The sequence below is a fragment of the Olea europaea genome, chromosome 5 (assembly GCF_002742605.1).
Source record: "Olea europaea var. sylvestris chromosome 5, O_europaea_v1, whole genome shotgun sequence".
NCBI lineage: Eukaryota > Viridiplantae > Streptophyta > Magnoliopsida > Lamiales > Oleaceae > Olea > Olea europaea.
Window position 1 is genome coordinate 10,248,439 of NC_036241.1, and position 16,445 is coordinate 10,264,883.

The 16,445-nt window shown below is 34.4% G+C and overlaps 1 protein-coding gene across 2 annotated transcripts; it reads right to left on the bottom strand.

Annotated features, from left to right (window-relative positions):
• Positions 1–12,672: 12,672 nt before the first annotated feature.
• LOC111394597 (glycine-rich RNA-binding protein-like) lies at positions 12,673–13,769 on the bottom strand. 2 transcript variants are annotated; one of them, XM_023020498.1, is made up of 2 exons: positions 13,402–13,769; positions 12,673–13,280 (listed from the first exon to the last, which is right to left on the bottom strand). In XM_023020498.1, the coding sequence occupies exons 1-2, from the start codon at positions 13,474–13,476 to the stop codon at positions 12,894–12,896; spliced, it is 462 nt and encodes a 153-aa protein (XP_022876266.1). In that variant the 5' UTR covers positions 13,477–13,769; the 3' UTR covers positions 12,673–12,893. The 2 variants fall into 2 exon arrangements, with proteins under 2 accessions (XP_022876266.1, XP_022876265.1); XM_023020497.1 differs by having other exon boundaries at positions 13,535–13,726.
• Between the last annotated feature and the right edge of the window lie 2,676 nt (positions 13,770–16,445).

A 16,445-nucleotide genomic window follows, 5' to 3' on the forward strand; every position in this document is an offset into this window, starting at 1 on the left:
CATTTGCAACTACGATGCAAGAACCTAGCATTTGTGGTATAGTGATGTTAGGATATTTTCATACTTTGATAAGAAAGCTCGTTGTACCCTATATGATGATTATGATCATTGAGTATGCGGTTGCAAAATACATTGACAACAACTTCCATTAAGCATGTCATTCATGAGCATTTTCATATGCATGCACGACATGTGACATGGTTGAAAATCCTGCATGCAAAATATGATTTCAAAGTGAGTTTCATTATAAATGTTTTATTGACCACTACTAGGGCACCGAGGCATGTGAGGCATGCTTATGTGATATGTTTGGCATTGCGAGTATTACTTCCTGGGTGATTGCAAAGGTAGATAGGGGATGGGCCTTTGGTGATCACGGGAGGGCGAACCACTCGACTATGCCCTTGTTATGATTATTGGCGCTGTCGGGTGGGAGACTTCTTGGGTGATCATAGGGGTAGTTAGGGGATGGGCCTCTAGTGGTCACGAGAGGATGGTCCACTCGCCGGTGTCGATTTCATATTGGCCATTTGATTATTGATATTGATATTATGCAGAGCTCTATCCGGTGCATAGTAGGTGGGTCAAGGGCCCAATGAAATGAAAGATTTCAAGTGAAATGATTTCTAGTCGACTTTGACAAATATTGAAATATGATACTTTTTATCGTGATATTTAAAGTAAATGACATGGTGTCATATGTTGTTATTACTCATGTTCAGGACATGCATGATTTTGCTTACTAAGCATTAGCTTATGTAGTTCTTGCATTGTAGGTGAACATGGAACTACATAGAGAGCATGGCTAGCTGTGGAGCTCCTACAGGATTTCAGAGTTCAATGTACATGGATGACTACCTGTAGGGTTATTTTGTAGGCTGCCATCTGTTGGGTTATATTTTGGAATCCTATATAGTGTACTTTTGAAATGGCCTGTAGATATGTTTATAAGCTGAATATATATGTTAGATTATGGCGATATGATTTTGGGTTTCGATATATTATATGATCGTGTCACAGGTAATTAGAAGTTAACAAACTCAAAAAAAAAATATGTAAAATTCTATGTCTAGGTTGTGTATAGATTTGGGGGTGTGACAATAACTAATAAAAGACATTGAAAAACATATAGCCACCGTCGAGACCAAAATTATTCATATTGAAATTCATTTCTTACTTCATATTTAAATCCAATTTTTATGTTCTTAAGTTTTGAAAGATTTCACTTTTGCTTGGTGTTAATATTCTACAAGGCTTGTTAAAATCCTACAAGTCATTTGCCAAAATTTCTTGAAGTATCTCATTCATCCTAGAGGGGACAAATATTGTTTGAGGACTAAGATATCGTGTTTGGGCCTTCATCTTTATATTTTGTTCCTAATTTTTTATTCCTTATTTCTTCTCCATTTCTCTCTTATGAAAGATATAATTTCCAACAATCTCAAACGATAATTCTGCAATGGAGAGTGAAATGACTATGGTGACAATCAAATTAACAAACCAAGGTCTCATGCTCCCGGATTGCTTCAATGGCACAAACTTCACGAGATGGCAAGATAAACCGAAATTTCTCTTTATGGCATTGAAAATTTTCTACATACTTAATCCGAATTTAGCGCCATTACCGGAACCAACAAAAGGTGAAATGAAGGCCATCAAAGTCGAAAGACAAAAGCGCCAAGAAGATAAATTCACTTGCTACGGTCACATACTCAATACATTGTTGGACAGTTTATATGACATACACAAACACATCTTCAACGAAAGAAATATGGAACGCCTTGGAGAGTAAGTACAAAGCGGAAGATAAGGTATCAAGAAATTTTTAATTTCTAAGTACTTTGATTTTAGATTTTTTGAGAATATTTCCCTACTTTCCCAAATACATGAAATGCAAGTGATTGTCAACAAGTTGAGAAGGTAAAGATTGAAATCCCGATGACCTTTCAAGTGGGGGCAATTATTGCAAAGCTTCCCGAGATTTGAAAAGAGTACCAGAAGAAAATAATGCATAGTTCTGAAAAAATTTTCTTTGGAACAATTGTAGAAATATTTTCGCATTGAGGAAGAATTGAGAACGTGAGATATAAATAAATATTCTTATGAAGGCACTTCCAAAGCCAATGCAGTGGAGAAAAATGAACCACCGACAAAATCTAACAAGAGAAAGCCTTCTAGGAACTTCAATAAGTCCAAGACAAAGACCAAAGGAAAATGTTTCATGTGTGAAAAATCTGGACATTATGCATAGGATTGTAGATACTGAAAAAGAAACAACTCTGAGGGTAAGGTGAATTCCATCCAAAAAAAAAAGATTGTGGTCATCGTAAGTGAAATAAATGCAATCAAAGAAAATGTTCCCGAATTGTAGTATGATACTTGTACAACAATGCTTGTATCATATGACAAGTCTTTATTCAAGACATATTATGAGGTAGATGGAGACCAAGAGATCTAAATGGGTAACGAAGTCCAATCTAAAGTAATTGAAAAAGGAAACGTGGATATCATCTTCACTTCTGGCAAAATCGTTACTTTAACCAATTTTTTACATGTCCTATATATGAATAGGAATTTGGTTAGTGGAAATCTCTTAGAAAAATTGGGCATCAAAAGTGTTTATAAGTACATATAAACTTGTATTATCCCTAAACGAAAAATTTGTTGGAAAATGCTTTTCTTGTGAATGAATGATCAAGCTATGCACTGTTGACAAATTAAATAATAATAAAGTTGATTTTGTTTATATTGTTGACTCATTTTCATCATGGCATGCTAGGTTAGGTCATACTGGTAAAAGTACTATGAAAAGAATGATGAAATGTGACTTGATTTTATATAATGAAAATTATGCCTTTAAGTGTAAAACATGTGTTGAATCTAAAATGATTAGAAAGCAATATTAAAGTGTAAAAAGAACTTCTAGCATTATAGAATTAATTCATACAGACATGTGTGAATTAAATGGCATATTAACTAGAGGTGATAATAGGTATTTCATTACCTTTATAGATGACTTCACTAGGTAAACATTTATGTATTTGACGAAATATAAACATGAGACATTTAACATGTTTAAGATATATAAAAGTGAAGTTGAAAATCACCTAAGTAAGAAAATAAAAACACTAGAGGTGGCGAATACTTCTCTAGTGATTTTAAAATGTTTTGTGAACAACACGGTATTATTTACCAATCTTCTGCACCTAGGACTCTTGAAGGAAAAAATAAAACCTCGGTAGAAATGATAAATGTTATATTAACTTATGCTAAGCTACTATTTAATTTGTAGGGTGACGCTTTATTGAGTTCATATAGTATACTAAATAGGATTCTTTCAAAATTTACAAAGGTTTCACCTTAGGAATTATAGAAAAGAATAAAACTTAACATTGGACACTTCAAAGTGTGGGAGTATCTCGCTTATTGCAAGAACACGAACCCTAATAGAACTAAATTAGATCAAAGAGGCATCAAATGTGTCTTTGTTAGATATGATAGCAATAGCAAATCATACAGATTGTTGAATTTGGAGACCAATGTGATTAATGAATCTAGTAACGTAGAGTTTTTTGAGAAGTCGCTAGCTTTGGATAATGAATTGAGGGAGAATCATAAAGATATCCTTGGATCAAGTGAAACACAAGATGAGACATCTTCTCAAGATGTTGATAAGTCTATTGAGCCATGAATAAGCAAGAGAACTCGGACTGAGAAGTTTTTGGGACCAGACAAAGTTGACTCTTAATTTATTTCCTTTTACATAGTAGAAAAAAATGAGATGAATGCTGTAAGAACAATTCCTTTTGTTCTATAGGTGGAAACTGATCCTAAAACTTATAAAGAAATTATGGCTTCACATGACAGCTTCTTTTGGAAAAATGCTATTAAAGATAAAATGAATTCAATAATGTCAAACAATACATGGGAATTTGTTGATTTCTCACCCGGATCTAAACCTATTGGCTATAAATGCGTATTTAGGATGAATTATAACGTTGATAATTCTCTTAATACCTTTAAGGCTATATTAGTAGCCAGGGTGGCAATCGACTCCGCCTATCTATGCACGAGCTCAGCTCGTCAAGTTCAAGCTCGTTAAAGCATGAGCCAAGCTCAAGCTAGGCTCGTGCTCAAAGTCGAGCTCATGAGCTCAAATCTTTTCTTAATATTTGTTTTATTTTTTTCTTCCATTTTTTTCACAAGCCCACGAGCTCAGCTCGTGAACCTACGAGCCATTCGCCTGTAGATGAGCCAAGCGAGTTCAGCTAGTCTAGTCAATAGGCCCGCTCGGCTTGTGCTCGAGCTCGTATTTGCTCGAGCCGCCCACGAGCTACATTGTTATGAGTCGAGCGACTAAACCGACGAGCTGCTCTGCTCGATTGCCACCCCTATTAGAAGCCAAAGGGTATTGACAAAAGGAAAGAATTGACTGTTTTGACACTTATGCACCGGTAACTCGAATAACATCAATCAGGATATTATTCGCATTAGCTTCTATATATGACTTGCATGTTCATCAAATAGATGTCAAAATAGCATTCTCGAATGGGGATCTCGATGAGGAAGTTTATATGGAACAACCTGAACGGATTGCTCTACCCGAAAATGAACACAATATGTGCAAGTCGGTAAAATCACTATACGGTTTGAAATAGGCACCTAAAAAATGGCATGAGAAATTTGGCTTATCTATAATATCATTTAGTTTTAAACGTAATACCGTAAATAAATGTTTGTATTTTAAAGCATGTGATAATTATGTGATATTTATATGCTATATATTAATGACATGTTGATTATGAGTAATCACATGGATAGAATTAAAGAAACGAAGAATTTTTTTATCTTCCACATTCAAAATTAAGGATCTTGACAGGAGGATACCATATTGGGTATCAAAGTCACTAAGATTAGTGGGGGTTATCATCTAAATCAATCACATCAGATCGAGAATTTTATAAAAAAAGTTCAAACATTTAAAAATAAAGTAAAATATAGTATCCCAGTTCATCGAAGTTCAAAGCTTGTAAAGAATAACGGAAAGGCAATTGCTGAATTGGAATATTCAAGTGTTATTGGGAATCTTTTGTATGGAGTTCAATACACAAGACTGAACATAGCTTTTGCAATTAGTAAATTTAGTAGGTTTACTAGTAATTCGAGCAATGATCATTGGAATGTCATTGGAAGAGTTCTTGGATGTCTAATGAAAATCAAGACGAGTTGAGCCCAAGCTCATGAGCTCGCTCTTTTTTTTTTAAGAAAAATAGATAAAATATAAACTTGTATTTTTTTAACGTGTACAATTTTTTGAAGAAAATTAAAAATATTATTATAAAATTACAAGATGTGATTAATATAATTTAGTCAAATATCACTTACTAATCAATTGATGTCATGTGTGTTGACTTCACATTTTGATTATAACAAACATATCGCTTATATCGCTAATAATTGCATTTGAGTGATTATAGAAATTATGGCAAAGTTTGATCAATTGAAGATGAAAAGTTTACCATTGAAACACTCGAAAAGATGAGCAAATGCAAGCCAAGATAAAAGCCGAGTGTACACATGAAATTATTCAAGACTTACACTTCATCAAGTTCCGACATTAAAGACATTAGATTTAGACTTCTTGTATTCAAGTGTAAAGGTAAAACACTTTAATAACTGGAGATATTGTGTAAAGCTTAAAGTATATCTTTAAACGATGTTTGGAATATTTTTGCACACAAAATTATTTTTCAAAGATACAAACTTTATTACATATTTGGAAATGTCAAAAACCTTGAAAATGAGTTTTTTAAAAAATATTCCTAAAGAGGTCATGGTATTTCCAAACGATCAAAGATAATTTTTTGTGAAAAAACGGTCGTATCGGACGCGTTCGATAGAGTCGATTTTTCTAACGGTCCAAATAGTGACCGTTCTGATTTCTAACCAAAAAACGATTAGTTGACGCTCGGTAAGTATCGGACGTCCGGTAGGGGTTGTCTAGTAGGACAGAAATTTGACGATTTTACTTCTATAAATACCTTATCAGTTTGCGTTCAATACAGAACTTCCAAAAACATTAAAAGTGAGATCTTCTTGAGCTTGAATATTTGTTACATATCTTTATCAATCCATTCATACTTAAAAAAACATTTGATTGATTCAACCTTTGAAAATTATTTTCTCAAAGTTTTTTATATCTAACACTTAAGCTTCATTCATTGCCATCCATTAAAGTGTTAGTCTATTTTTCTCTCATTAGACTCAACTTTGATATATTATTTATTGAGAGAAAAGTTTCAATTTGTAAATTTAAACTTGTGGGTCGTGTTGAAGTCCTGTAAAGATCGACATTGTAAAAGGATCGGTGATCCTTGCTTGTAAGTCACCGAAAGCTTTGTAAAAGGGTTAGATTGCACCATAAGTCAATCAATATAATGAAAAAGGCCTTGCTCGTGACGGAGAGCTTAGTAACGGAAGAGTAGATTGGTTGAGTTGGATTGAACCTCCTATTAAATCGTTTGCACTCTCTATCCCTTTTACTTATTTGCTTTACATTACTTTCATTATTCAGTTTCGTATTTGTGCAATAGAATTAAATTTTGAAAAAGTTTTAAAAATCAATTCACCCCCCTCTTGATTAGTCAATCTTGGGCTTTCAATGTGGGCAGTGGGCTCAGGGCTGTGACATACGATAAATTGGAAACTAAAAAATGTTTTAGATATGGTATCTAAAACACTTTTCAACTCCTCATTTATGGTATGCCACATAGACTTGATAATTTTGGAAGAGCACATCTAGAGACTAGAGAGACTGAGAGAGTTGTTGAATTCAATGAATTGTCAGTTGCATGAAAAAAATGGATTATGTTTAGGGTATTTATAGAGTGAGAAAGGAAAAAAAGCAATACCCATGTGCCAAGCTCGGCTTGTGGCTCATTATTTTTTTAAAAATTTTTAAAATAGATAAAATATAAACCCTCATCTTTTATTCAGATTTGAGACAATCTACTTAAATTTTGAGTGGGCAGAATTAAAAATTGTACACGAACAAATTGTAATGTGTACAAATTTTTAAAGGAAATTCAAAAGAGTATTATGAAATAACAAATTTTGATTAAACTGGTGTAATTAAATATCACTGATTTGACGACATGCAATTTCAACATATTTATCGTGAAGTTGGAAATAAGCGTCCCACCAATCCTTAACGCACATTTATGCTTCTAAAATATCTTCTTTCAGCCTGCACCTGACCTCAAACAAAATCCTGTTACCTGCACTAAAAGCAAATTTCCAAGCAACAATGCTAACCGAAAGTATCAGCAGATCTTTCGTAATTGCAGAAACAATTGGTCATCGTCATTCATACCTTTGCCAGAATTCAATTACTTCTTCTGAACCTTTTTAAATTATTTTATTTGTTCGCATATTATGATTAAAATAATCAATTAATTCAACAAGGAATACAGTTGGACTTGCATCCGATATTTGATAAGATACAGATGTAGATGACATAGCACTAGATGAACCTATTGCAGTTGCATCATATCTATATGTATTAATGCCTTTACATAAATTTAATATTTCTACATTATCTTCTTCAGTATCAACGAAAAGAGTAGGTGGAGAGTGCACCCGACTAACATTTGTACCCATTCGTTCCGCATATAATTCATACATTTCACATAATATTTCCTCTAAATTCTTGTAGGTGGTAGGTGTACTAAAAGTTAAAGCTTTTGAAATTTGATCGATTACATATTTAGTTCCCGGTAAATTATATCGAAAGTCCATTACGCATGCTAAAGGAAATAATATATGCAAATCTTCCCAATATTTTCTAAATTTTAATTCCATAGCATATATAATTGCACTGAAATCAGAGTCATTTTTATATTTATGAAATGTTCTTGCAATTATATAGAAGCGTTCAAGCACCATACAACTAGTAGGACAGTGAACGCCAGATAAAATATTTGTGGAATCATAAAAAGATGTCAAAAAGTCATAGTTAAAACCCAATCAAATTCATTCAACATAGAGTCGTTATCATTTTTAATCTGCATATTGTTATAAAAGTCAGTTATTAAATGTTCAAAACCTTCGCATGACTTTAATAATAAGTAAGTCGAATTCCATCTATGGCCTACGTCGCTACCAAATGATCTAGCATTCGCCCAATTTCGACACAATAATCCTCAAATACCTGTTTTCGACTACGGGAGGTCGTGATATATATTAGTGCATTCTTAATCCTTTGAAATTCATCCTTTATATGTTTTAAATCATCTTACCCAATTAAATTCAAAATATGGTATATACAACGAATATAAAACAAATACTAACTGAAATCAAGTTGCAGTACCCTCACACAATTTATCTACAACAATTTTATTAACATTAGTATTATCGAAAGTAAAAGAAAGAATTTTATTCTCGCAACGATATTCTCTAATAATACTTATAATAGCATTATATATATTATTAGCGTTGTTAGGAAACTCAATAATTCTAAAAGCAATAATTTTCTTATACATACACTGAAGTGGGTCTATTTAGTGTGCAATTGCAGCTATATACACCCTTTTATTAATCACTTCCCATACGTTCGAAGTTAAAGATATAAGTCCCCATATTTTTGTAAATTCATAATTAATTGTTGTTTTGAATCAACAAAATATTATATTGTTTCTGAACTAAAGTGTTTCAACTTACTCCAACATACGTTGGTTGTAACATATTTTCACGTACGAGACGAAGTGTTAGTTATCTACTATTACTAGAGGCAAATCAGCACCGGCAACAAGTTTCACCATTTCAGTTCGAGCTTTCTCCTCCGATAGACCAACGTGGACAGGGGCAAAGTCGTAGAACTGGCGCCTAGACTATCAAATTGCAATTGTGTTTGACCGGTTGGAAGAAGTCCATGTTTCGTCGAACTTGCTTTGTAGTGGCGGTAAAGGTGGGTGATATCAATTCCTTTTTGCCATGCCAATATTTCTTGGCAGTATTTACATTCCGCTTTAAATTCGGCAACTCCATTGACGAATTTTTCCATTGAAATCAACTTGAAGTGATTTCAACACTTTGCTTTTCCCCCCCCCCCCCTTTCACTTTCCCCTCGCATCCGGAATGTTTAATTTAGCTTTTTCTTCCTCTTTATGTTTTGTTTCGGGAACGTCATCATCATCCAAATCAATTGGATCATTGCTTCCATGAATTCCCAAATCTAGAATATTTCAGGTATAGTTACGTTATTTAGACCAAAAAATTCATTCTAAAATTGACTTTTTGATGTTATAGGCGATTCGCCTCCTATACCGAACAAGCTCTCAACAAATAAGTGTGGATCTATTTATTTGTGATGAAATCAAAATGTAGTAACTAGTAAGTATGAATGTAAAACTGTAAATGTATAAATGTAACAAAAATAAATGTAGACTTGAGAGTTGAGAGAGAGATTATGTAAATGTAATTGAGAGTTAAGACTTGAGAAAGACTATTTGTTGTAAAGATGAAAATAGGGATGCATGGGTATTTATAGGGAAAAAATTGGGAAAAAGAAATTATGTGGCCGTTTTGGCCACTATTAGTGAACTATGGTACAGCGACCGAATACGGTCAGTTTTTGCTGTACCGAATACGGTCAGTTTTAAAAAATTGACCGTATTCGTTCGCTATTCCTACACAGGCTACAAGCCAAGCTCATTTCGTGGGCTCGCAAACGAGCGTTCGTCCATTTGGCGAAACGCGCGGTCAAGCTCGACTTAGGCCCTCTTTATTTTACGAGCCCGACTTCAATGAGCAGAGTGGCTCTCAATTGCCAGCCTCACTTAAAGTTGGGTGTTTACTCTTGGAAGAGGTGTTGTTTCTGGAAATCAAAGAAATAGACGTGCACAACACACTCGACTGTGAAATTTGAATTTGTAGCACTATCGAAAATCGGGAAAGAAATTGAGTGGCTTAAGGGTCTCCTTTATGAGATACCTTTGGGACCGAATAATACATCTTCAATACCTATCATGTGTGATAGTCAAACTAGGTTGGTAAAAGTATACAATGGAAAGTCTAGACATATGAATTTTAGACATGGCTACATAAGAAAATTAATCAATGATGGAATAATTTTCCTAATTTATATGAAGTCAATCAAGAATTTAGCAAATCCTTTAATTAAACTTCTAAATAGAGATTTAGTAGTGCCTACTTCGAGTAGGATGGGGTTGAAACCCCCTAAACTAAAAGGTCCACCAATGATAGCAACTCTACTTGTTATTACTCAAAAAGTAATCCACAAATTCAAAGGGTAATAAAAAGTCATTTGATATGTAGATAGTTTCAGTATTATTAAAATCCGCAATAACCCTATCCTAATAAGTAATACTGGTTGTTACTGAAGTGAAAGATGAGCTTTAAGGTTTTATTGAAGTTCAGCAATAAGTACAAGTATTTCTAAAAGTAACAAGGATATCGAAAGAACTTCACCTAGATAAATTTCAAGATAGTGCTGGCTCAATATCTACAATGTTTGTTAAAATCCTACAAATCATTTACCAAAATCCCTTGAAGCATCTCATTCTATTCGAGATGGGACAAATATCGATTTAAGACCAAGATATCGTGTTCGTGCCTTCATCTTGATATTCTGTTCCCGATTTTTTATTCCTTGTTTATTCTCCATTTCTCTCTTGTGAAAGATATAATTTCCAACACAAGATTGATAGCTCAATGGCTTGGAACAAATAGTTCTTAGCCTTAAAATGTTTCTAATGTTGGCCTTCATTTTTTCCCTTTGTGCCAAGACCATGTTTTGATATCCCTTTAGAAACAACTTGCTAATAATTTTAAGTTTACGTGAATCCATCAACGTTTTAGTTTTAGGCAAACTAAACTATTTTGAAGCACTTTGATTTAAATTTCAATTTTTACTAACTACTCTACACTGTCAAATCATTTACCAAAAAAATTGTGAAAAAAAAATTAAATAAATTAAAATTTATCCAACTCATTTAAAATTAAACACGTTCCAATTAAAAAGGCACATTCATAGACCATAGTAGACCCAAACCAATTAAATCTAGTACCCAACCTAGAGGCGTCAATTTGGCATGTCGAATCGAGCAGCCTGTGTTCGACTTGAAAAAAGCCCAAGTCTCCTGCCACTCTTAAGGCTCCCAAGTGCCAACCCGTCTGGCTCGACAAGTCAAATTGGCCATTGTTGGCTAGTGACGAACTGAGCCTTTATATAAAATAAATAAATTACTGTAGCAACATAGCAGGCAGCTACATGGGCTTCCTCGATACACAGGCGCTAAAAAAAATTCCTGCTACACAAGTTGCCTGTGTTCCAGGTAGCTACACGAGCTGCCTTTGTATATATTTAAAAAAAAAAAAAGTGAGTTGGCTTGACTCGGTTCGATAAGACCCGATCCAAAAGCTCTAGTCGAACCTAAATTTTTTGGTCGACCAAACCTCGACTCGACTGGGGCAAAAAAAAAAGACCAACAGTTTTTCTCAAGCTGAGATCCTTAGCCTTAAGTTTTGGCTAACAAGCCGACTCTACTCAACTCGTTAACATCTATAATCCAACCCAAATAAATCAAATATTTGATTAGACAATTACCTGCCCCTCGAGGTATATTCAAGTGGTGCAAAGGACAAGGGTGAAATATACTCAATCTTACTGGTAGTCGCAATGTGAGGATTCGATTCCTGAAACATGAATTGGGATTTTTTGTGGACACCAGTGTACAGACAACTCTTATTCTTTGACTTACTGGGACACATCCCAATAATCCAACCCAGTGTACAAACAACTCTTATTCTCTGACTTACTGGGACACATCCCGCTATTAATCTCTTACGATGCTCTAGAGACGGGACACTAAGAGACGTTTAATATTGGGATTTAACCTTTTTTTTTATTAGACAATTACCTTCCTAAGTAATTAATAAACAATCATAAACGTCCCTCAAGGCATAACCCAGTGGTGCAAAGGATAGGAGTAAGGTTACCTTAAAGCCTTACTGACAGTCGCAGTGTGGGAGGGTTCGATTCCTGAAACATGAAATTGAACTCCTTGTAAGCACAACGTACAGGTAGCTTTTATTTCCTAACCTGTTGGGACACATTCTTCGAGACAGTGAGGACATGAGGTTCAATCTTTTTTTTTTTTTTTATAATAATCATAAACAATGACCATCAAGATCGCTGAACGATGGTTGTCAAATCATATTCACCAGCCATCTGCCCATCCATCACAACTTAGTAAACAATTCAATTTGTAAAATTTGCAATAATATCTTCAACGTAAATTTTGAATTATGTACATTTGAAGGCATTTACGATTGAACATACATTAATTGAATTAATATAGTTTTACTACAGATGTTAAAAAAATTAATTATGACACTAAACACGCCAAATAATCGAAATTTATTTCATAATTTAAATTTGAACCCTCAGTTTCAACTAACATAAAATTCTGAATCGGAAACCATGTCCAAGCCTATTTAAGGTCTCCCCCAAGAGATTTCGAAACCATGTCCAAGCCTATTTCGAGTCTACCCCAACGAAGCTAGTTCGGTTGTTGTATCCATTATGATGCTGACATTTCTTTATATTGTTTGGATTCTTTAATTCAATTTTATTTTCACAATACAATTACGTAAAAAAGGAGAACTCATAAACAGAGATCCAAATTAATAAATATTGTAAAAATCACAATTTACTCCACTCATAATTCTGTAAATACAGATTCATGCATAGTGAAAGTAACAAACGAGAACCAGCGGTCAAAAACGATAGTAACACCAAACATAGAACCCAACATACGATCAAAATCACGAACAAAACAAGCAAATGACTAAACCATCACGAAACCCTAAATTTAATTCCTCCAGCTGCCATCGGAATCACCACCTCTGTTATACCCACGGTCACCACCATATCCCCGGCCGCCGCCGCCGCCGTACCCACGGTCACGGCTTCCACCGTATCCACCACCATATCCACCTCCGTTGCCACCTCCGTAGCCACTATCGCGACGGCCTCCACCGTATCCGCCGCCACCCTCACGACGACCACCGCGGAATCCACCGCCTCCTCCGCCGCCGCCGCCGCCACTGCCGCGAGATTGAGCCTCGTTGACAGTAATACTCCTTCCATCAAGATCCTGACCATTCATTCCTTCAATTGCGTCCCTCATCGATTGCTCGTCCTTGAAGGTTACGAATCCAAACCCCCTCGATCTTCCAGTCTCGCGGTCATTAATAATCTAAATCAAAAAAATTCAAAAGAAAACATCAGATCTAAACAGATCTATCAAATATACAATAAAAAAAACTGAAAGGCGATTCGATCCTCATCTCCTGGTAACAAAGGTAGATGGAACGTACCATTTCAGGGGAAAATAACAGTAACACAAACAGTAACTCAGTAACAGTAACACAGTAACTCAGTAACAGTAACATAGTAACAGTAGTCAACAAAGCCGAATCGAGACGGATCCGATCTCTGCGACTAACGGACCTTCGATTCGATGACTTCGCCGAACTGAGAAAAGGCTTGCTCAAGGGATTGGTCTGTGGTGGCCCAGGCTAGACCACCAACAAAGCATCTGTACTCAACATCTGCAGACGCCATCGATAATTTCAGAGAATGAAACGGAATTCGAAAAGATGGAGAAGGGTTTCAGAGAAAGGGATGAGAGCAGATCTGGGAAAATACAGTGTTTATATAAGCGGCAAAGTCTAGGTTTGGAGCTAGGTTTCCTTATGGTAAACCGGGTGCGCATTGCGCTTCTCAGCTTTTTCCATTATACCATGGTTAAGGGGGAGTAATTTACGTCGGCCGTGTTTGGCCGCACAATTTCACTTTCTTTTCTTTTGCAACTTTGAAACGCCTTTTACGGTCTAGACTCTAGACCGTATTATGATGGTCAAAATATCGTGTGTCATCTTTTACACGCTTTTTCATATATATATATATATATATAGAACACTAAATACATAAAAAGAAAATAATACAAAAGTTTCGTACATATAGACCTCATTTGAGAGTGATTTTTCATTCAAAAAAATTGATTTTTTGATAGTTATTTCACTATTTTAGCCGTCATTTTTTATTTCTTCACTTACAGACGATCCTCAATTTCCCTCTAACGATTAAAAAATCAATTCTTAAATTCACTACCGAGGAAGCCCATATTTTTATTTAGCCTTGGTCGCAATTTTTCACTTGAAAAGATTAATTTCTTAATTGTTATTTTACTATTTCAGTCATTATTTTTTACTTATATATATATATATATATATATTACTTTTATTTTATATTACTACTCAATAAATTTCATCCTTCATACCAAATATATAACTCAACTTTTTATTTGTTTTGGAGGAAAAAACGGTAGCTTCTTCAATTTTAGGGAAAAAATGAAGTCATAATCTCATAATTTTGGAAAAAGACATGGCCGATAATTGGATGAGATTGGAGGAATATTATAGGAATATACGTAAAACAAACAATTGCCCTAACTCGGGTTAGAAAGATATTTATGTGGGTCCACTTTCACGTGATGCACCGGTGGCGGATAGATAAAGCAATAGATATTTATTAAATTTGAATCTGAATCCTTGTATTCCAAGTAATTTACATTTTCTACCACATTTTTGTATTATTCTCGTTGTAATAATAATTTTGAAAGTGAAAATTCGCTAGCTGGTCCCCGTCTGGTTAGACTTTTATAGTACGTGGATCTTTAGCATATTCTTTCAATTATATTGATGACAAGGTTGTGAGGATCACAGTTCAAACTCGAAAGGATAATGTGTTGCGAATTGAACTGTTGAATCAGATGAGAATCGTTATATTCTACCAAATGTTAATGATTAGAATAATTTAGACTTCATTTGAGCCTTATTATTTCTCATTATATTAAATTAAATTTTTCTCTCTCTTACTCTTAACTACATAATTTTCAATAAAATAATATTACACGTAAATAAAAACTTTTCAATCACTCATTTTTCAAAAAAATACTATTCATCTCATTATAATTTACAAATAATGGGGCTCAAACGGGGGCTTAATATATTTCATTTAGTTTAAAAAAAATTATCTAAATATGATGAAAATCTAATTGCTATCATGCCTAGGACAGGGTATTTCTTGTCCCAAAATAGTAGATAAACAATGCTACTCTTAACTACATAATTTTCAATAAAATAATATTACACGTAAATAAAAACTTTTCAATCACTCATTTTTCAAAAAAATACTATTCATCTCATTATAATTTACAAATAATGGGGCTCAAACGGGGCTTAATATATTTCATTTAGTTTAAAATAAATTATCTAAATATGATGAAAATCTAATTGCTATCATGCCTAGGACAGGGTATTTCTTGTCCCAAAATAGTAGATAAACAATGATGTCATGTCATAATAATGATTCAAGAGCATTTGTTGTCAACATTCTAGAGAAGTAGTAGTTGAACAAGAATAAAGCCCTTCTATTAGAAAATGTTTGACACTTTGGTAAACATATATTTACATGTAAGTACGACCCATGTAAATTAAAAAAAGGCCAAAAAAGTGCTCCCCTATTGTGAGTGCTAACGCCCTCCCTGGCAACATAACCTGATTGGTTGAACAATTTGTCACCTATTGAGGGCTATTGATGACTTCAGCAAATGAGTATTTTTAAGGTGGTCAATTTTAAATCCTAATCGCATATGTTGACTTCACTTCCTCCTTTACATATACGCTATCTACACACTTTGAAATGCATGCTATAGGTGCAGATCAAAGCTTCTCCAAACAAAAATAGGAAAGCTGTGATCATGGGAGCCCCAACACTCTAGTCAATAAATGAATAGATATTTGAGTGTGTGAGAAACACAAATGGAAAAGAAATGTGGGAATAGAGTTTGATTATTAATTACAATTAGCTTGAAATTGCACAAAGTTTTAGCACTTATTGGCAAATGAATGAAACTATGGTCTTTCAGATGTTTGACATGTGGTTTCATTCCAACGACTCACAAGTCATGACACCTTGAAGTTACACCATCATAGTCTTTGATTTTTCATACACTGTCTAAACAAAAAAGATGAGATTTGATCCAAACTACCATGAGAGAAATATCGCATCAATTAGATAGCTCATAAGCTCAAAGTATCAAGTTGCAACTAGCACAGGGCATTAGGGATCGAACCTCAACTCCCTCGTAATCAATAGGCTTATAGTGCAACTAAGGTTGTTCCCCCCTAATCGTCTCTGATATGGTCGTTGATGAAGCATTGGGTTGTGCCCTCAATGCTCAAAAAATTGGTTGAGCAAGGTGGTTGTATATGGCCTCATTGCTTTAGACGAGAGAATGGATTATTAGAAAATGTTTGACACTTTGGTAAACATATATTTACATGTAAGTACGACC

Coding starts and splice junctions, on each gene's coding strand:
- LOC111394597 (XM_023020497.1), bottom strand. CDS start 13,648: ATGGCGTCTGCAGATGTTGAGTACAGATGCTTTGTTGGTGGTCTAGCC. Junction 13,281..13,534: donor GCGAAGTCATCGAATCGAAG/GTCCGTTAGTCG, acceptor TTTTTGATTTAG/ATTATTAATGACCGCGAGAC.